The sequence below is a fragment of the Myotis nattereri genome (assembly GCF_964212035.1).
Source record: "Myotis nattereri genome assembly, chromosome: 1".
Lineage (NCBI taxonomy): Eukaryota > Metazoa > Chordata > Mammalia > Chiroptera > Vespertilionidae > Myotis > Myotis nattereri.
Genome location: NC_138075.1, coordinates 67,592,311 through 67,614,362, shown reverse-complemented (window position 1 = coordinate 67,614,362; position 22,052 = coordinate 67,592,311). Strand labels below are relative to the sequence as shown.

The window sequence follows — 22,052 nt, the reverse complement described above, 5'->3', positions numbered from 1 at the left end:
TAAAAGCTCTCTGTCCCCACAAAGCGAGGGCGTGTGTGTGTGTGTGTGTGTGTGTGTGCACGTGTGTGTGTGCGCGCTCTTGTGTGCGTGTGTGTGCGTGTGCTTCTAAACAGAGGCCTTCATGGAGCAGTGAGGACCAGCAGCTAGTGTGGAGAACACTCCAGCTGAAGCCTGCTTCCTCATGAGCCGACCAGGCAGCGGGCGCCCAGTGTCAGCGGGGCCGCTAGTGCTATTTCTGAGGAGGAGATAGCACCTCTTAACAGCAGGTCCTGCCTGGGGCAGCTGCAGACACACCTGGAGAAGGAGGTGGGGACGGAAGTGGAAGCAGCTGCCCTCGTCCTCTACCCCTTCCTCGAAGCACCGGGGTGTCCAAGAGCCAAACGCTTCACATCAAAACCAGGCAGCCTGCGGGCCCAGGAAACCCTCTGGGTGACGAAGGTCTCCAGGAGGAGCCCGGGGTGTGGAGGGAAAATAAGGTCTAAGAATCTCTGTAGGGTGGCCGCTGGCACCCAGAGAGGAAAAGGGGTCAGCATGAAATCAGTCCCCCTGCTCCGGTTGGCAGACCTGCCAATCTCACTCCATCAGGATGAGCTGCATTTGCGAGCAAAGAGCCCTGAGAAGAGCCCAAACAGGAAAGATTCTCCAAACCCTGGGCAGGCCCCTGTGTGAGGCCTCGCTCCTTACCTGTGACAGTCCTGGGTGGCTGGGGCCGTCCTTGCCCTGGGGCCGTCCCTCCAACCAGGAAATCTTCAGAGGATTATCAACCAGGCCCACTTCATTCTGGACAGCCAGCTCCTGCAAAACACAGCCTCCAGTTAGTCCTATCACTCCAAAAATCAGCTATGCTGTGGCTCTCTCTATCCCCACAGAAAGTACCAGAACCAGCAAATTCACCCTCCAAGCAAGACTGAGCTATCTTCCCATGATGGTGCACCAAGTGGGGTAGCTGGAGAACGGGGGAAAGGCAGGGTGTGGCCCCAAAATGGAGACGCGCCAGTTCCCGTGGCAGAGTGGAGGGGTGGAGCCAGCAGCAGGAAATGCCGCTGGTCCACGCTGTCCCTTATCCCAGAGCATTCTCCCGCCCATCCCTTCCTTCACTGTGCCTGTACTGCTCCCGGATTCCAGAGTTAGGAGTCAAGCACCCGGGGGTGGGAGGGAGGGGGGCGGGGGGAAGGGCCTTGGCTCTGAGCTGACCCAGAGATTTCCTGGGAGTGTGGATACCTAACCACAGGGTTCCCCCAGGATTGAGTCCCTCCCTGGAATGGCAGGGCCTCACGCAGCACTCACCGCAGCCTTGATGGTCGCAAACTCCACCACGGCCGTGCCTGCCTTCTTGCTGGACAGTACCAGGTTGAGCACCTCTCCGTACTGTGGGGACAGGAAGGCCCGGCTCAGGCAGAGGCAAGCCTGGCTGCCTGGGGGCCCCGGGCGTGTTCTGCTGGAGACAGCGTCTTGTTCCCAGATTCCCAGAGGGGAGAGCAGAGACAGAAGGAAAGGATTTTCCCAGCAATACAGGAGAGAAAGGACAGTTGGACAAAGGCTGGGATGTGGATTGGCGGAGTGGCAAAGCTGCCTCGATGACTGAAGATGAAGGGGGCAAGGCTTCTGGCCAGATGCCCACCTCCTCTCTCCCCACACACTCAGCCAAGCCCTCTGCTTCTCAGGATGACGGGCAGGGAAGCGAGACAGGCTGGAGGGGAGAGGGGGGCCGTGGCCTGGAGGAAGCTAAGCTGCCCTACGGTCCATGACAGAGAAAGAGCAGGGAGGGCGGGTTAGGCATGGAGAGCCTGGCGTTTGGACGGATGATGGGAAAGAGGGACGTCAGCAGGGCAGACCTTTTGAAGAAGCTGCAGGAGGACATCTCTGGAGTAGCTGCCTTTTGACCCGTCCTCTCTGCACTTCCATTTTAGCTGGAAAGACAGCAGCGGGCATCACCAGTGAATACCAGCCTTCGCCTGAACAACCCAGACCCCACACCTGAGCTTTACACTCTGGACGGACGCCCTCCACTAGCAAGCTAGGGAGAACCCTCCCAAGTGTGTCCCCCTTGAGAACGGACAAGCAGGGCGGCCTGCTCCCTGCAGCCATGTCCCCAGCCTGTGGGAGGCTCTTTTCGAGGGCCTCTGGGGAATGCAGCCTGCAACAGTCAGGGTGAAGAGCAGCCTCCATGGCGAGCTCTACGGGCTGTCCTCCCGGGCAGTGGGAAGGTGGAAGGCTGTGCAGAGTGGTGCTGGCTCCCCGAGATCCAGTGTCCCCACCAGAACCCTTGAGCCACAGAAAGTACCTGTTCTTGCTGAGAGGAGGTAGCGTGAGGTGACCCATGGGTCCCCTCAGGGCTCACCTTTAGCTTGGGAGTTCCTTTGCCTTCAGGATTTTCTGCCTTTCCTAGAAAATTTGGGGAAAGTAGAAAGTAGAGTCTGAGGGAGAGAGTTCTCCCAAAGGAGACGCAGCCCAGGCCCAGAAGGACCTAGAAAAGGCCACTCTGGCCAAGGGCAGCAGCTGCCCCTGCTCGGGAGCCCCTACCCCCGGGGGGTCTCCCGCTGCCCGCTGAAGGGCACGGCGAGCACTCTGCCAGTGCAGGCTGTGAACACCTGGGGGCAGGACGCAGGGGTACAGGCCACACAGTTCTACTAAAACTAGAGCTTCTCTCCCGGTTACCTGCTCCAAACAGAGCCAGCCCTACTGGGACTAAGGTATATCAGGCCAGGAGACCGAGGGCAGAGTGAAAAGCAAGCAGGCCAGAGAACGGGTGGGAAGAAGGGACGGGGGGCATGTGTCCATGTGGGGTGCCCCTGGGACTGCAGCAGGCAAAAGTCTCCACAGAGAGCTGCCTCAGAGCGGGAGGCGGGTGAGGACGATGGACTCTCACCTCTCAGCCGCTGCTCCCGTTCCTGGCGTATCTGCTCCTGCATCAGCCTCTGCTGTTTTTCCAGCTGGCGGGAACCTTCTTCTCGCAGGCGTTCGATCTGCAGAGCAGGGGGTTGGGAGGTGACAATGCTGTGCAGATCCCATTCCAGGTTGGCTCCCTCTGTAAAGGCCCTGGGAGGTCCCACCTGTAAGCTGGGGCTCAGCAACCTGCAGGGGGGACAGGCTGCCCAGATCCCACAGAAGAAGGGGGGAAGGGCATGACCTCCAGCCACCACACCCAGCTAGGTCCGCCTCCCCCAACTCCTGCAGACGGCCTCAGGCCCTCAGGCCCAGTCGCTCACCTCCTGCTCTAGTGTCCTGGTGCTCCGGCTCTCCTCCTCCTCCTCGTCCTGGGCCTGGGCCTGAGCCTGCCGCTCCCGGGCCTCCAGGTCTAGACACAGGGTTGAATGACCCAATGGCTGGTCTAAGCAGTTTTTTCACGGCCTCAGCTCCCCCAGCTCTGGCTGCTTCCCCAGCCTCACACACTGTACGGAGGAAACCGTACAGTGACTCTGCCCCCACCCTCCAGGCCCACGTGCTCCCAAGTTTATTTCCATTGAGAAAAAGTCACAGCACAGAAGTACAGGCTCCAGATGAGTGGCCAGGGTCTGGAAGAGTGAAACCAGCTCATACTGACCGAGCTGGCCATCTGACCAGTGACCAGGGCATGGACAGGTGCTCATGTTGGCCACCCAGGCCGTGTGCAGGGACGCCAGTGGGAGGAGCCGTTGGCCCTGTCCCTGTGGTTGGCACCACAGCCCGACTGTGCTCTTGCCTTGGCTTTGATGCATTTCCCGCAAGGAGCTCAGGCTGTCACTGTCTCCTTCACCTCCCCCTCGACTCACATTTACCAAGCCTCACGCGGCCGGCCACCGCAGCTCCCACAGGGGTGGCAGATTCTGTGAGGACGACACCCGGCCACAGAGCCTTCCCGCCCTCCGAGGGAAAACTGCCTGTGGCCGGGTCCAGGCGACGGCTGTGACAGACGCTTCTCTCAGGCTCGGGCCCCAGTGCTTCCTTTCCCGTGCACTTTACTTACCGTCCATCTCCAGAATTTTTGTTTTTGATAGAGAGATGAATGTACTGGGATGGCATATGTACATATTACATATATGGGTATCAAACAGGCAAGCAGATGGAGGGAAAATCGAGTGAAGAATGTATGGACCAATCTAATTGGGGTGATGAAATTGATTTACAGTCATAATCACACCATTTGATAAATTTACTAAAAATCATTGACTTGTACACTGGAAATGGGTGGATATTATAATATGAAAAATATACCTCAAAAAAGCCGTTTAAAAAAAAATGCCTGGACCTCTTTGGATCCTTCTGAGGGGACTTCGCAGAGTGAAAGCTCTGTGCAGAAATGAGGCTGGGACGAGTAAAGAGCCCCGATGGCAAGGGGAACAAGAACGGATCTACGCGGACTGCGGGCTTAAAGCAGAGCAACGGCCAGTTCTCATCTTTGTGGTGCCTTAGCTTCTTTGTCTACAAAAAATGGGTTCAGTAATACCCACCTCCTTTGAGCACTGTGACAGTTAAAAGGGACAATAAAACGTCTGCCACAGTGCCTGGCTAAGAGTGAATCTAGTCATTGCTGTTATTCTGAGTGTCCTTTAGATCCACCCGAGGATAGGGTCCTTCCCAGAGCTGGGCCAAGGGGCTCCGAGCTGCCGGAACTGAATGAGCTCCAGGAAGAAAGGTGAGGTTGCTGCATGAAAACGGCCCAGGGAAGCTGCAGGCCACCCCGCACCGCCCTCTCACCTACCAAGCTTCACTTTCTTCCTTCTCTCATCTAGTTTCTGGGTCCTCTCTGCTGCCTGCTTCTTGGCTTTCCTGATCTTGTCATACGCGGCCTGGCAGGAGAAAGGAACGCTGAGGAGCAGTCAGTCAGGGAACAGGCAGAGGGCCCAGCCACCTTCCCGGCCCCGCCGCCTCACGCCAGAGCCCTGGGAGGGTCGCTAGGCTGGGGCAGCTGGGACTGTGCTCATGGCAGAAGTGCCACGGTGGCCTCTAACCAGGAAGACAATTCAGACAGAGGAGATGTCTTACCCTGGCTGCAGCGTCAGTCAGTACCTCCAAGGCCTGAGAAAGCTGGTGGAAGAGTTCAGCTAAACACAAAGATCAAACAACAGAGAGGAGAAAAATGAAATTAGACTTGGCGATGTTGTGCTCCCTCAGAAAAGCACCTTAAAGAAGCCACAGGCTGGCAGGAAAGCTGACAGCAGATGACAGACCAGCAAGGAAGGGTGCGTACATCAGCAACGGACCTGACACCCCTAACACGAGAAGCCAGGCTGTGTGCACCAGCATTCCACCGCACTCCCGCGGAGCACAGGTGGGAGACACCCCATGCCCAGGTGGCCTTGCCTTCTTCCCACACCCAGGAGAGTCTCACCTGCTCTGGGATTATCCGGATTTTTGTCTGGATGGCAGGAGAGGGCCTTCTGCCTATATGCCTTCTTCACCTGGAAGAGTCAGAACACACGACCATTCACTCTTTCTCACCCACGGCACAGGAAAACCCCGCTAAGGCGATAAGGGAAAGCCCTGTGAGAGAGGCTGCTGGCTCCCACACGGAGACAGTAACTCACAGCCACCGAGGAGATCTGCAGTGGAGGAGGCCAAGGCCGGGAGGGAGCCCAGGCCCTCCTGAAGCAGAGGGGCGGGTCTTCCTTCCCACCCAGCCCCCAATCCCATCCCTCCGTATGCCAAGGGCTCCCGGCAGGGGCAGGTTCTCTGCAGCCCCCTGGAAACAGGCACTCTCCCACACCCGATGGGCATGAGAACTGGAACCTTTCTGGAGGGAGATTTTGCCATCAAAATTTAAAATATACTTTCCCTTTGACCCACTCCTAGGAATTTGGACTTGTAGAAGTATGCTAACATAAACATACAACGATGCCCACTGCACCACTATTTATATTAGCCCCCAACTGGAACCAACCAAAACCTCCATCAACAAAGAGAGCCATTTAAAAAACTATGATAGGCCCTAACCAGTTTGGCTCAGTGGACAGAGCGTTGGCCTGTGGGCTGAAGGGTCCCGGGTTCGATTCTGGTCAAGGGCATGTACCTGGGTTGCGGGCACATCCCCAGTAGGGGGTGTGCAGGAGGCAGCTGATCGATGTTTCTCTCTCATCAATGTTTCTAACTCTCTATCCCTCTCCCTTCCTCTCTGTAAAAAAATCAATAAAATATATTAAATAAATAAATAAATAACTATGATAGATGGGAGCCTCTATGTGCTGACTAGAAAGATCTTCAAGCCCTTATCTCAAGGGGTGGGGGGGTGGGGGGAGGGCAGAAGCCCTGGCCAGGTAGCTCCGTCAGCTGGAGCGTCGTCCTGTACACCAGAAGGTTGTGGGTTTGATTCCAGTCAGGGCACATACCTGGGTTGTGAGTCTGATCCCTAGAGCAGGTGCACATGGGAGACAACCGATTGATGCTTCTCCCTCATATCGATGTTTCTCCCTCTCTCTCTCCCTTCCTCTCTTTCTGAAAATCAATGAGAATATGTCCTGCGATAAGGATTAACAAGAAAAAAAAGATTCTGTAACTATATGTGGTAACAAATGTTAACTAGACTTACTGTGGTGACCATTTCATGATACTATATACAAATATCGAATCATTGTGCTGTATACCTGAAATACAATGTTATATGTCAATTATACTTCAATTTAAAAAAAGAAAGATCTTCAAGATAAGGTGTGTGAAAAAAGGCTTAGAACAGTTATACAATATGATCACTTTGGGGTTTAAAATAAACAATCAAAAAAAATGAAATAAAAATAGTTCCAGATACTCTGGCATGTGCATAGCTTTTGTTTTCTTTTTTCCTCAAAGCAATCATAAGAACCATAAGAGTTGTTTCCTTTGGAGAGACGCTAAAGATGGAGAGGAAGGAAACATTTACATCTCATTTCATGCCATTCTGTAGTTCAAATTTTCAAACCTTAAACAAGTCTTATTTTACTATCATTTTTCATTGTCAACAGAGGTTATCGTGGTGGGGCGGTTAAGGCCCATTTTTAGTTTTTATCTCCGCATATCTCTGATTTGAAAAGAAGAAAAGGAGTATTTTTTCTACTTTTAGTAAAAGTAAACAGCTGCCAAGGTTCTCTTTCATCTATTACTCACTCGGTTGTTTTAAGGGAAGGCAGAGCACAAAGTCCCAGATTCTGCCCTCTGCTTCCTGAGGGCTTGCCCACTTCTGCCTACATACCTTACCTGCTGCTCAAACCCCCTGGGAGGAGGAGCCTCTGGACCTAGAACTTCCACATCTCAGAGGGAACCAATAAATACTTCTACCCTAAGTGTGCTAAATGAGGACTTTCAGGCAAGCTGCCAGAGGCCCTAGGGGAGGGCCTGTAGACAGGCGCCTCATTCCACTCCCACATCTACTGCTAAGAAAGGCCTGCAGCTGCCTAGACCTCTGGGCTGTGCTGCCCCCTGGTGGGGCATTGCCAGCACCACACCTTCACCTGCCAGGGTAACCTGCCCATCTGATCTGGCTCTCCTGGCTGAGCAGGAGGCAGGAGGAACCACTCAGGACAGGCTGTGAGCAGCAAAGGTACAGACATGCCTCCCTGCCCTCCCACCTTCCCAATTGCACTCTATGCTCACCTGGCCCACCTGTTCACCTCCCCACCCCAACAGAGGGCTTCACCATTAACCCCTAGAGTGCCGGGGAGCACGATCGCACTTCTGTCTTTCACCAAAAGTGCTGGGAGCGCTATCGCTCCTCCTGCAGTGTCACTATTAGATGCTAGTAGTTCACTCTTTAGTGGGGAAAAAAATTAAAAACCTTAACTCAAAATGCCTTGGCAATTTTAGCATAGTTCCTAGGATACTGGTTGGCACTCAAAGGGTTAAACAACAACAACAACAAAATCTAGCTGTTTTCACTACCAAAAAAAAAAAAAAAAAGTAATTCTAAGGGAATGGGCCCTAGCCGGGTAGCTCAGTTGGTTAAAGTGTCATTCCTATATGCAAAGATTTTGGGTTCAATCGCCAGTTAGGGCACATACAAGAATCAAGCAATGAATGCATAAGTGGAACAACAAACAATATTTCTCTTTCTCTCTCCCTTCCTGCCTGCCCACCCCCACCATCAACTAAAAAAAAGGCTGAGCATTGTCCCATGCATGCGCGCGCGCGCACACACACACGTGCACACACACACACAAATATAAGGGAATGGGAGGTGCTAGTTTTATATATAGTCTTATATTTGAAATGTCATCTTTATTCTTTAGCCCCTTATCTACGCCCCCCCTTTTAAAGATTTTTTAAAGTGATTCTGAGAGAGAGAGAGAGAGAGAGAGAGAGAGAGAGAGAGAGAGAAACATCAATGAGAGAGTGAAACATCGATCGGGCTGCCTCCTGCACACCCCTACTAGGTATTGAGCCCACAACCCGAGCATGTGCCCTGACCAGGAATCAAACCAGCAACCTTTCGGTGCCTGGTATGACACCCAACTCATCCCACCCTCTGAGACAGGTGAGAGGAAGAGGCAGGGAGAAGGCAGTGTCTATCACCTTACACTGCCCTCAGAATGAACTCCCTTAGAACCAGGATTAGCAGGCGTGCCCTACTGATGTTGGGGATTTTTGTGGAAGATGGCTTATTTTGTGTCATGGAGCTCTTTTAAAGTGTTTTATGTTATTTTATTTTGTAAATCTGAGAGAAACAGTAGAAAGGAGAGGGACAATAAGACCCAGTAAGAAAGCAAGATAAAAGAGCCATGAAGTGGGCTGGGTGGCAATACACTCTTTTTTTTTTTTTTAAAGAGAGCATTATTATTATTTTTTTTAAATATATTTTATTGATTTCAGAGAGGAAGGGAGAGGGAGGGAGAGAGAGAAACATCAGTGATGAGAGAGAGTCATTGATCAGCTGCCTCCTCCATGCTCTCCACCGGGGATGGAACCTGCAACCCGAGCATGTGCCCCGACGGGAAATCGAACCATGACCTCCTGGTTCACAGGTCAACGCTCAACCACAGAGCCACACCCGCTGGGCTACTAAGAACTCTTTTTAAGTGTGGTTTGTTTGCCCATGTCAGTTTGGCGTAGTAGAGGGTCGGCTCTTGGACCAAAGGGCCGAGGGTTTGATTCCCGGTCAAGGGCACGTACCTCCTCGGTTGCAGGTTTCCCAACAGGAGGCAATCAATGTATCTGTGCCTCTTGAGTCAATGTTTCTCTCTCTCTCTCTCCCCATCCTCCCTCCCTTCCACCTCTCTCTTCTTCCTCCCTTTCACTCTCTAGAAATCAATGGAAAAAATATCCTCAGTAACAGAGCACCCAAACCTTCGCCAGGGTGGAGCCAGAGAAAGGTGGAGCTCGTCCTCAACAGACGAAAATATAAAAATATCCCTGAAACAGAGGGTTACAGTTGATATTTACTTTCTACAATGAGCTCGTATTATATTTCACATCAAGAAAAATTATTTAAAAGAGCAAACAGAATTAAATTCTTCAATCAAAAGACAGAATGGCTGGCTGGATTTAAAAGAATAAGACCCATCTATATGTTGCCTATAAGAGACTCACTTCAGGTGTAATGACATGCAGACTGAAAGTGAGGGATGGAAAAAGATATTCCATGCAAATGGAAACCGAAAGAAAGCTGGGGTAGCTACACTAATATCAGACAAAACAGACTTTAAGACGAAGACTATAATAAGAGACAAAAATATATAAAAATAAAAAAAGATACAATAAAAGAGTTCAATCCATCAAGAGGATATAACATTTATAAATATTTATGCACCCAACATAGCAGCACCTAAATATATAAAGCCACTATTACAGACCTAATGCAATAACAGTAGGAGACGTCAATACCCCACTTTCATCAAATGGTTAGATCATCCATCCAGACAGAAAAATCAGCAAGGAAACATTGGCCTTAAACAACACATTAGATAAGATGGACTTAATGGACATATATGGAACATTTTACCCAAAGCAACAGAGTACATGTTCTTCTCAAGCACAGGACAGATCATATGTTAGGCCACAAAAGAATCCTTAATAAATTTAAGAAAACTGAAATCCTATCAACCATCTTTTCCAACCACAATGGTATGAAACTAGATATCAATTACAATAAGAAAACGAAAATTCACAAATATGTGAAGATTAAACAAAATGATACTGAACATGGGTCAAAACAGAAATCGAGAGAGAAGAAAAAAAATACCTTGAGAAAAATGAAAATAGACACACAACATACCAAAACTTATGGGATGCAGCAAAAGCAGTTATAAGAGGGAAGTTCAGAGCAATAAATTCCTACATTAAGAAACAAGAAAGCTCTCAAACAACTTAACTTTAATCTCACGAAACTAGAAATAGAAAAATAAATGAAGGCCAAAGTTAGTAAAAGTAAGGAAATAATACAGATTAGAGTGGAAATAAATGATGGAAAGACTAAAGGACAATAGAAAAGATCACTGAAACTAAAAGCTGGTTTTCTGAAAAGATAAACAAAATAGACAAATCTTTAGTTAGGTTCACCAAGGGGAAAAAGAGAGAGGAGTCAAATAAATAAAATCAGAAATAAAAGAAGAGATGCTACAACAATGTATTGACTTCAACAATACATTAAAAAGATGAAACACCATGATCAAATGGGATTTATTGCAGGGATGAAAGGGCAGTTCAACATTTGCAAATCAATTAATGTGACACATCACATTAAGAAAATAAAGGATAAAAACCATATGATCATCTCAACAGATGCAGAAAAGCATTTGACAAAATTCAATATCCATTTATGATTTTTTAAAAAAAACTTTCAACAGAGTGGGTACAAACAGAATGTACCTCAACATAATGAAGGCCATACATGACAAGCCCACAGTTACCATATGTTATGGTGAAAACTGAAAGCTTTTCCTCGAAGATCATGAACAAGAAAAGGATGCTCACTCTTACCATTTTTTTAGGCTGTTATTTTTTGTATTGAATTTATGGGGGTTACATTGGTTAATAAAATTATATAAGTTTAAGGTGTAAAATTCTATAATACATCATCTATATATTGTATTGTGTGTTCACCACCTCGTTATGTCTCTTTTCATCACCATTTATCCCCTTTATCTTCTCCTGACTCCCTTATTCTCACCACTTTTATTCGATACTAGTGTCCCAGTGCACAGATTTGTGCACATTGAAAGGAAATTAGAAGAAATATATTTTTTTTAAATATATTTTATTGATTTTTTACAGAGAGGAAGGGAGAGAGATAGTTAGAAACATCGATGAGAGAGAAACATCGATCAGCTGCCTCCTGCACACCCCCTACTGGGGATGTGCCCACAACCCAGGTACATGCCCTTGACCGAATCGAACCTGGGACCCGTCAGTCCGCAAGCCGATGCTCTATCCACTGAGCCAAACCGGTTTCGGCTAGAAGAAATATTTTAATATTGCTATTCGCCCTTTCTCTATAATAGAAGTGTCAACCAAATTCATGATCAACAATGACAGATGGAAACACATGTGTGCGACTGGCGCCAGCAAGAGCTTTATATGTATTGCGCATTGTGCAAGTCAACTTAGCCTTTTATATCTATAACTAGAGGCCCTGTGCACAAAAATTTGTGCACTCGGGGGGAGGGGGCGGGTCCCTCAGCCCAGCCTGTGCCCTCTCGCAGTCTGGGACCCCTCGGGAGATAACGACCTGCTGGCTTAGGCCTGCTCCCGGGTGGCAGAGGGCAGGCCCAATCCCTAGGTGCAGCCCCTGGTCGGGCTCAGAGCAGGGCCGATTGGGGAGTTGGGGCGCCGTCCCTGTCATGCACAGAGCAGGGCAGATCGGGAGGTTGCGATGCCACCCACAGTCATGCTCAGGGTAGGGCTGATTGGGGGGTTGGGGCACCGCCCCCTGTCACACTCAAGGCAGGGTCGATAGGGAGGTTGCGGCACCACCCCCCGTCACGCACAGAGCAGGGCCGATCAGGGGGTTGGGGAGCTCCCCCCTGTCACTCACAGAGTAGGGCCGATAGGGGAGTTGGGGCACCGCCCCGTCACACACAGAGAAGGGCAGATCAGGGGGTTGGGGCGCCGCACCCTGTCACACTCAGGGCAGGGCCCAAGGGGAGGTTATGGCTCTACCCAATCACACACAGAGCAGGGCCCATGGGGGTGGGGTGGGGGTTGGGGCGCTGCACCCTGTCACACACAGAGCCGCAGGGCAATCAGGGGGTTGGGGAGCTCCCCTCATCAGGCACAGAGCAGGGCTGATCAGGGGGTTGGGGCGCCTTCCCCTGTCACGAACAGAGCAGGGCGGATAGGGAGGTTGTGGCCCCGCCCCCTGTCACACACAGAGCCACAGGGCGATCAGGGGGTTTGGGCGCTGCCCCCTGTCATGCTGATCCCGGTGCCGGGAGACCTCGCGGCTCCGCTGATCCCGGTGCTGGGAGGCATATTACCCTTTTACTATATAGAATAGAGGCCTGGTGCATGGGTGGGGGCTGGCTGGTTTGCCCTGAAGGGTGTCCCGGATCAGGGTGGGGGTCCCCACTGGGGTGCCTGGCCAGCCTGGATGAGGGGATAATGGCTTTTTGCAGCTGGTCACACACCCTTCAGGGTGGGGGTCCCCACTGGGGTGCCTGGCCAGTCTGGGTGAGGGGCTGAGGGCTGTTTTCAGGCTGGCGGGTGACTGAAGCTCCCAACCGCTCCTTGTTTTCTTTTTTATTCTGGGCCAGCTTTAGCTCTGAGGCTCCAGCTCTTAAGCCTCCGCTGCTGAAAGCAGGTTTTTGGCCTTTGTTTACCTTCTGTATTTGAAACAATGTTCGATCCTGCTGGCTGAAGCCCGGCGGACTAAAGCAGGTTTCTGGGGTTTTGTTTAGCTTCTATATTTGTAACATAGTTGCTTAGAGTTGCAGCTCAGAGGCCGGCAGCGGCAGGCGAGGAACGTTGGAGTCCTCCGTCACTGAAGCAAGAAAGCCTCATGTTTGCTTTAAGCTGCCTGGCTGCCGGCCGCCATCTTGGCTGGCAGTTAATTTGCATATCACCCTGATTAGCCAATGGGAAGGGTAGCGGTTGTACGCTAATTACCATGTTTCTCTTTTATTAGATAGGATAATAAAAGGGTAATATGCTAATTAGACCAGACAGCTGAATGACCTTCCGGACATCATTCTGGACGCCCTTCCAGAAGCCACCATGGCAGGGGCTGAGGCAGAGGCGGTTAGGGGCGATCAGGCAGGCAGGCGAGTGGTTAGGGGTGATCATGCAGGCAGGGAGTGGTTAGGGGCAATGAGGCAGGCAGGCAGAGTGGTTAGGGGCACTCAGGCAGGCCGGCAGAGGCAGTTAGGGGCAATGAGGCAGGCAGGCAGAGTGGTTAGGGGCACTCAGGCAGGCAGGCAGAGGTGGTTAGGGGCAATGAGGCAGGCAGGCAAGTGAGTGGTTAGGGGCAATCAGGCAGGCAGGCGAGCAGTTAGGGGCGATCAGGCAGGCAGGCGAGTGGTTAGGGGTGATCATGCAGGCAGGGAGTGGTTAGGAGCAATGAGGTAGGCAGGCAGAGTGGTTAGGGGCACTCAGGCAGGCAGGCAGAGGTGGTTAGGGGCAATGAGGCAGGCAGGTAGAGTGGTTACGGGCACTCAGGCAGGCAGGCAGAGGTGGTTAGGGGCAATGAGGCAGGCAGGCAAGTGAGTGGTTAGGGGCGATCAGGCAGGCAGGCGAGCAGTTAGGTGCAATCAGCACACAGGTGAGCAGGATCGGGCCTAAACTGGCAGCTGGACATCCCCCGAGGGGTCCTGGATTGCAAGAGGGTGCAGGCTAGGCTGTGGGACCCTGCCCCCCCATACACGAATTTCATTCACCAGCCCTCTGGTATATAAATAAACTTGCTAAATCAGACCTGCTTCTGACTTAAACTTTTTCCAGCCCAGTGAAGCATCCCAACTTCTCTTTCAGGTAATTGTCAGCAACACAGCAGTAAATATCAACACGAAGCAGATTATTATTGTAGATCATGCAGGGAGAACAAAGGGTAAAATATTTAACTGTAGCAGTGCTTAACTATATTCTGTGCAGTGAGAAAACCTGAAGTAATTTTCAAGTTCCACCATTTCTTACTTCTTTTCAGTGGGGTCAAGTTTCTAAACTTTCTAAATCTCTGTTGTCTTGCTAATGAAAAGAAAATAGGATTCTATCAAGTCTCCTATGTACCTACTCCAGGACTTCTGTGAGGATCAAATGAGATGAGGCACGTGAAAACGTTTCACAAACATTTGGTTGAACTGTAAAATGTTTGCACCTGGCTATAAAGCAAGTCATGTTCCTGGGCTGCAGAAACTCCAAGGAGGCTAGTCGCTAGAGAGAGGAAGCCGGGCATTGCTACGTGATGTCATTACCCAGTGCCCACAGTGACCATTTCCAGGTGGGGCTGGGCTGTGGACCACATTTTGCGCTATGAGGTCTTGGCAATTTTGGCTGCGATTTGGTCGAGTGTCACTCTGGGGTGGTGGCTGGGCCTGTGTCCCACTTGGGGGAAGCAGAGTGTTGGTTTGTCAGTGCCAGGTCCGTGTTGCCGTTTCTTTTTAAATGGCCAGTGTCCGTCATGGCAGATCCTGAGTTGAGCATCTGCCCCTTGGTGGTCAGTGCACGTCATAGCTACCAGCCAGAGGAAAGAACGGACACTTAGCCTTTTATTTATATAGATAGTATTGAAAGTTCTAGCCAGAGCAATTAGGCAACAACAACAAAAAAAAGAAAAAAAAGAAAGACATCCAAATCAACAAGAAAGAAGTAAATTTGTCACTATTTGCAGATGACATATACAGTAGGTCCTCGGGTCACTTCGGAGATCCGTTCCCACGGCGCAACGTAACGTGTAAGTCGGAACCCACCTGCATAAGCACCTACATCACTCACATGGAGCACATACACAGCAGTAATGAAGTGAAACAGTAAAAAAAATTTAAAAGAAAGATAACAATTTCTGACCTTGTGGTAAATAAATAATAAAAAACATAAAGCAGATTGGAGAACCAAGATGGCGGCATAGGTTAACGCCGGAGTTTGCTGCTTTGAACAACTACTTCAAAAGTGAAACTAAAAGACAGAACGGACATCACCCAGAACCACTGGAATGCTGGCTGAGTGGAAGTCCTACAACTAGGAGGAAAGAGAAACGCATACGGACACTCAGAGGAGGCGCAGTGCTGAAGTCAAATTCTGAGGTGCGGAGTGCGCGGAGCGGGCTGGCGGCGGAGGGCTCGGTGGGCGTTTTCAATCGGGAGGGAGTCGCAGACTCTGAGCTCCAGATCCGGGCGAGTCTTTAGGGACCCAGACTCAAATGGGAGAAGCGGGACTGCCTGGCTTCGGTCAGAGCGAGTGCAGCTTTCTCTCCGAGCTTTGCAGCAGGTGCTGGGACTCAGAGAGGCAGAGCCCCTGGGGACAGGACTGAGAGCCGCCATAACTGCTCTCTCCGGCCCACCCTGTTGATCCTGTGCGACCCGCCCCGCCCAAGCCCTGCACAGAGGCATTTGCCGGATAGCCTCAGGCAAACGCCAGATTAGCACCTCCCTAGAGGACAGAAGTTCTCTCACTGCTGACACAGCTGATTCTCATAGCCACTTGGCCTGGAGGTCAAACCCTCCCTGGAATAGCTACAACAATCAAGATTTAACTATAAGACCACGAACAAAGACCACTAGGGGGTGCACCAAGGAAGCATAACAAAATGCGGAGACAAAGAAACAGGACAAAATTGTCAATGGAAGATCTAGAGTTCAGAACCACACTTTTAAGGTCTCTCAAGAACTGTTTAGAAGCCGCCGATAAACTTAATGAGATCTACAAGAAAACTAATGAGACCCTCGATGTTATATTGGGGAACCAACTAGAAATTAAGCGTACACTGACTGAAATAAAGAATATTATACAGACTCCCGACAGCAGAACAGAGGAGCGCAAGAATCAAGTCAATGATTTGAAATGCGAGGAAGCAAAAAACACCCAACCGGAAAAGCAAAATGAAAAAAGAATCCAAAAATGCGAGGATAGTGTAAGGAGCCTCTGGGACAGCTTCAGGCGTACCAACATCAGAATTATAGGGGTGCCAGAAGATGAGAGAGAGCAAGATATTGAAAACCTATTTGAAGAAATAATGACAGAAAACTTCCCTCACCTGGTGAAAGAAATGGACTTACAGGTCCAAGAAGCGCGGAGAACCCCAAACAAAAGGAATCCAAAGAGGACCACACCAAGACACATCATCATTAAAATGCCAAGAGCAAAAGATAAAGAGAGAATCTTAAAAACAGCAAGAGAAAGAAACTCAGTTACCTACAAGGGAGTACCCATACGACTGTCAGCTGATTTCTCAACAGAAACTTTGCAGGCCAGAAGGGAGTGGCAAGAAATATTCAAAGTGATGAATACCAAGAACCTACAACCAAGATTACTTTATCCAGCAAAGCTATCATTCAGAATTGAAGGTCAGATAAAGAGCTTCACAGATAAGGAAAAGCTAAAGGAGTTCATCACCACCAAACCAGGATTATATGAAATGCTGAAAGATATCCTTTAAGAAGAGGAAGAGGAAGAAAAAGGTAAAGATACAAATTATGAACAACAAATATGCATCTATCAACAAGTGAATCTAAGAATCAAGTGAATAAATAATCCGATGAACAGAATGAACTGGTGATTATAATGGAATCAGGGACATAGAAAGGGAATGGACTGACTATTCTTGGGGGGGAAAGGGGTGTGGGAGATGCGGGAAGAGACTGGACAAAAATCATACACCTATGGATGAGGACAGTGGGTGGGGAGTGAGGGCAGAGGGTGGGGCGGGAACTGGGAGGAGGGGAGTTATGGGGGGAAAAAAGAGGAACAAATGTAATAATCTGAACAATAAAGATTTAATTAAAAAAAAATAAATAAATAAAATAAAAAACATAAAGCACATATGTACATACGTCGAAATGACGGAACTTTTTTTAATAAATAAATGGGAGATGGTGACGTAACCACGAAACGACGTACATCGAGTCCAATGTAACCCGAGGACTGTCTGTATATATCTGGAAAAAAAAAAGTTGAAAACACTAACTCAAAAAGATATATACACCCCTATGTTCACTGCAGCATTATTTATAATAGCCAAGACACAGAAGTAACCTAAGTGTCCATTGATGGATGAATGAATAAAGAAAATGTGGTATATACATACAATGGAATATTATTCAGCCACGAGAAAGATTAAAATCTTGCCGTATGTGATAACATAGATGGAGCTTGAGGGCATTATGCTAAGTGAAATAAGTCAGACAGAAAAGGACAAATACATATGATTTCACATATATGTGAAATTAAAAAACAAAACAAAAAACAACCGAAACTCATAGATACACAGAACAGACTGGTGGTCACCAGGGGTGGTGGGTCAGGGGTGGGCAAAATAGGTGAAGGGGATCAAAAGGTAGAAAACTTCAGTTATAAAATAAATAAGTCCTAGGGATGTAATGTATAGCACAGTGACTAGAGTTAAAAACACTATACTGCATCCCTATCCGTTTGGCTCAGTGGCTAGAGCATTGACCTGTGGGCTGAAGGGTCCTGGGTTCAATTCTGGTCAAGGGCACGTACTTCGGTTGCAAGCTCCCGGTCCTGGGAGCGGGGGGAGGCATGCAGGAGGCAACCAATCGATGTGTCTCTCTAACATCGGTGCTTGTCTCTCCCTCCCGCTCTCTCAAAATCAATGGGGAAAAAAATATCCTAAAGTGAGGATTTAAAAAAAAAATACTATACTGTATATTTTAAAGTTGCTGAGAAAATAGACCTTAAAAGTTCCCATCCCAAGGAAAAAAAAATTTAACTGTTGGTGATGAATGTTAACTAGACTTATTACGATGATCGTTTTGCAGTATATACATATGTCAAATCATGCTGTGCACCTAAAACCAATATAATAGTATATGTCAATTATATTTCAATAAAAAAACATAGGCATGTTTAGCTTCTTTCTACTGTTCCAAGCTAGAAGGGAAGGAGAGGGAGGGAGGGAAGGAAGGAAGGAAGGAAGGAAGGAAGGAAGGAAGGAAGGAAGGAAGGAAGGAAGAAAGGAAGGAAGGAAGGAAGACAAAAGAAAAAGGAAGGAAGGAAGAAAAAGGGAAGGAGGAAGGGAGTGAGGGAAGGAAGGAAGGAGGGAAAGAAAGGAAGTTCTGGAGCCTAACGGATGTATTTTCAAATTTTGAGTTTTCCACATACAACTAGCATGATCTAGGGCAGTGATGGCGAACTTGTGACACGTGTGTCAGAGGTGACACGCGAACTCATTTTTTTGGTTGATTTTTCTTTGTTAAATGGCATTTAAATATATAAAATAAATATCAAAAATATAAATCTTTGTTTTACTATGGTTGCAAATATCAAAAAATTTCTATATGTGACACGGCACCAAAGTTAGGGTTTTTCAAAATGCTGACACGCCGAGCTCAAAAGGTTCGCCATCACTGATAGGGCAAATTACTGAATCTCACTCATCCTTAGGTTCTTCAACTACAGAGTGAGGAAAGTATCCCCTCCCATAGGACTGTTGTGAGGATTATATAATTCATGTAAAGTACCTGACAAGAACTAGGCACTCAATATAAGTTCCAAAACTCTCGCTTATCCATTCCTGGGAGGGAGGTAATTATAACACCAGCCCTGTATGATGCCAACCTGACAGTAACTCCAAGGATGGATGTCGGTCCACAATGGGCCCGGTCAGCCCAATTTGAATTCTTGAGGTGGACAGGACTGTTTTCAAGTCTGCTGGAGGGCAGTTCTAAAATTCAGTCCTTGGTTAGCCCCCAGGGGCTCTGAGATACTCTCATTCAAAGGGTGGAGGTGTCCTGAGATCTCCCAGAGACTGTGAACCAAAACCCAGCTGGCCTAAGTGTGCTGGTCAAGTGTGTCTGTCCTGATTAACTAGTTATTACTATCTTTAGCTGCTAAGCCTGCTCTGGGTGGGGCTCATTCCTAGGTTTTAGCCTGGAAGGTCAGTTTTGACTTTGAACCAGTTTGACCTAGAGTTTGGTGTTTTGTATTACAAACTGGATTCCCAGCTTTGCCCAGCCCTCCTGAAGTGACTGCTGCCTGAAGAATTTCTCATCATGTAAACACAACTCTCCTAAAACAGGCCTTTGAAAAAGCTCCCAGAGTCAATATTGTTTATTATGAAACTAGAGGTGTTATGGAATAAACATAGGGGCCCAGTGCACGAATTTGTACACCTTGAACTGTGGGCCGCAAGGCTGTGGTGGGCACAGGGGTAGGTCTCGGCCTATCCTCTGCGACCCCGCCCGGCCCCTCCCGCCATGGCTCTGGCTCCCCTGTCTGCTGGCAGCCCCGCTCCTGCCGTCGCTCCCACGCACTAATGGCGCCGGCCCCCTCACACCTGCTGATGGCGCAGAGCGATTGGGGCTGGCGCTGTCAGTGGGTGCAAGAGGCGGTTGCTGCCCCCATTACCCCTCAGGAGCAGAGGGAGGTGGAGAAGCCCTCAAGGGGCAAGCGGGGCCGGCAGCCACTCCAACCTGCTAATGGCGCCAAGCGATCGGGACCAGCACGGGGCGCTGGCAGCAGGTGCGAGCAGCAGCTCCGGCGGCAGCAGTGGGTGTGAGTGCTGAGCGGGACCATGGCACGTGGGAGCAAAGAATGTTCAGTAATCACCAGAGGCTCCCCCATGACAGCGACTGGCGCCCCGCCTTGGTCTGGCGCCCCCGCTCACCTGCTCCACCATCCCGCCCGGCCAACGCCCGCCATATTCCACACTCTGCCGCCTGCTGCTGACACCTGCCATGTTCCATGCGTGCCCCCTGGTGGTCAGTGCATGTCAGAGCGACCGTTGTTCAGTTCTTCCGCTGTTCAGTCTATTTGCATATTAGGGTTTTATATATAGAGATGGAATTTATGGAATTGGCGTGGAAGAAACAGTTGGACACTGAGGTTACAGGAAATGCCTTTATTCAAAGCAACACTGCTGGTTCAGGGGACTCTAAGATCCAGATCCTGAACCCCTTAGACAATGAGATTTTCTCTTCATATATTTTTGAGTTTCTTTGTTTCCTAACTACCAAGCTTCTGTAGTGGACTTTCACAGACCGCCGCCCCCCTCCCCCACCTAGAGTCAGTTAGAATGGTTAACTCAGATTGTATCTAATGTCCATCCTGGATGGTGCCAGTGACGTCCCTCTAGTTAAGCTGTTACATCCTTGATTTATGGCCCCTTGTAAACGGGAAGTATTTAGGTAAATAGCTCTTGCAAGACCAGATAATTAAGAAAGGGGCAGTGACTTCAGGAATGTGCATTAGGGACATTGATTAACTTAGGTACAGAGTCCAGCTGCTAGTCTCCTACATTCTTCCACAAATGGAGTTATTGGCTAGCAAGAGGGTGCAGTAGAAATCAGGTTACTGGAACAAATTCATATTGCTAGCCCCAAAAATGTCTTATGCTGCCCATCAGAGGCCTGGTGCACAAAATTCATGCACTCGGGGGAGTCCCTCAGCCCAGTCTGCACCTTCTTGCAGTCTGGGAGCCCTAGGGGGATGTCCGACTGATGGCTTAGGCCCGCTCCCCCAAGCGAGCCTAAGCCATCAGTCGGACATGCTTAGCGCTGCCATGGAGGCGGGAGAGGCTTCAGGCACTGCCACTGTGCTCACCAGCCATGAGTCCGGCTCAGGGCTTCTGGCTGAGTGGTGCTCCCCCTGTGGGAGCGCACTGATCACCAGGAGACAGCTCCGGCATTGAGCATCTGCCCCCTGGTGATCAGTGTGCGTCATAGAGACTGGCTGTTTGGTCAACTTGCATATTACCCTTTTATTATAATAGACTAGTGGTCTGTGCACAAATTTCGGGGTGGTGGTGTCCCTCAGCCAGGCCTGCACCCTCTCCAATTTGGGACCCCTCGGGGAAAGTCCAATTGCGGGGCAGACAACCCTCTCACAATCTGGGACCGCTGGCTCCTAACCGCTCACCTTCCTGCCTGCCTGATCGCCCCTAACCACTCTGCCTGCCAGCTGGCTCACCCCCAACTGCCCCCTACCTGCCAGCCTGCTCACCTCCAACTTGCCCCTCCTTCCGGCCTGCTTGCCCCCAACTGCCCCACCCTGCCGGCCTGCTTGCCCCCAACTGCCCCCCCTTGCTGGCCTGATTGTCCCCAACTGCCCCCCTGCTGGCCTGCTTGACCCCAACTTCCCCCCCACCAGCCTGCTTGCCCCCAACTGCCCCACCCTGCCGGCCTGCTCATCCCCAACTCCCCGCCCCCCGCTGGCCTGCTTGCCCCCAACTGTCCTCCCCTGCTGGCCTGATCACCCCCAACTGCCCCGCCCTCCCAGGCTGATCGCCCCCAACTGTCCCCCCTGCCAGCCTGATTGCCCCAACCACCTCTGCCTCGGCCCTGCCACCATAGCTTTGTCCAGAAGGACATCCGAAAAGTCTCACGGTCTAATTAGCATATTACCCTTTTATTAGTATAGATAAGCCTACCTTATGAGCAACTGAAGAAACTAGATTCAGGGCAAAAGAATGCAACAATATTTTTCTGAACTCTGAACTCTGATAAAGCTGGGAAGGAAAAGGAACGTTCAGAAGAACAAAGAAATAGAGGGACCTGGTGTGGAATGATGTGGGATAAGGATAGAACTGCCTATTCCAGGCATCGGGGTTTCGTGGCTCCTCTATGAAACTGGGTTTTGCAGGTGCTGGGCTCTCTTAGGCAGGGTTGAAGTAGCCACAGGAAGTTGCCAAAGGCTACTGCATTGTCTTAACACTTGCAGTTTCCTTCTTTACCTCTAGGTTTCCCCTAAGTCCTCTGGTCTCCTTAACACTAGGAAACATTCATTTGCATTTCCTGAGGCCTCAAAGGGAGGAGCTGGGTGACAGTGAGAGACTTCCACCCAATGCCTCCTGACCAGACCAAGGTTTTCAGAGAACGAGGCTGTCTCCAAGGCCCAGTCCCAGGGCGACAAAGATCTCAGATGAGCATAAGCCCTATGAGGACTTTAAAGTCCACTTTGCAGAAGTGTGTGTGGCCTTTCTCCTGATGTCTTTCTAAAATGTTACTGCCTACCCCTCCCCGTCTCCATCCTAGGGCATACTTGAGCTTAATCTGTCTTTCATGTCT

At 49.7% G+C, this 22,052-nt stretch overlaps 1 protein-coding gene across 2 annotated transcripts in view; it reads right to left on the bottom strand.

Annotated features, from left to right (window-relative positions):
• Positions 1–22,052, bottom strand: part of DNAJC17 (DnaJ heat shock protein family (Hsp40) member C17) — a 43,532-nt gene that overhangs the window by 4,644 nt on the left and 16,836 nt on the right. For both annotated transcript variants that reach the window (XM_081113025.1, XM_081113024.1), the window contains 9 exons: positions 5,312–5,381; positions 4,966–5,024; positions 4,682–4,769; positions 3,210–3,298; positions 2,870–2,966; positions 2,342–2,385; positions 1,836–1,910; positions 1,288–1,368; positions 685–795 (listed from right to left, as the gene is read on the bottom strand). In XM_081113025.1, coding sequence (XP_080969151.1) covers positions 685–795; positions 1,288–1,368; positions 1,836–1,910; positions 2,342–2,385; positions 2,870–2,966; positions 3,210–3,298; positions 4,682–4,769; positions 4,966–5,024; positions 5,312–5,381 — 714 coding nt within the window. The remainder of the gene's footprint in view (positions 1–684; positions 796–1,287; positions 1,369–1,835; positions 1,911–2,341; positions 2,386–2,869; positions 2,967–3,209; positions 3,299–4,681; positions 4,770–4,965; positions 5,025–5,311; positions 5,382–22,052) is intronic.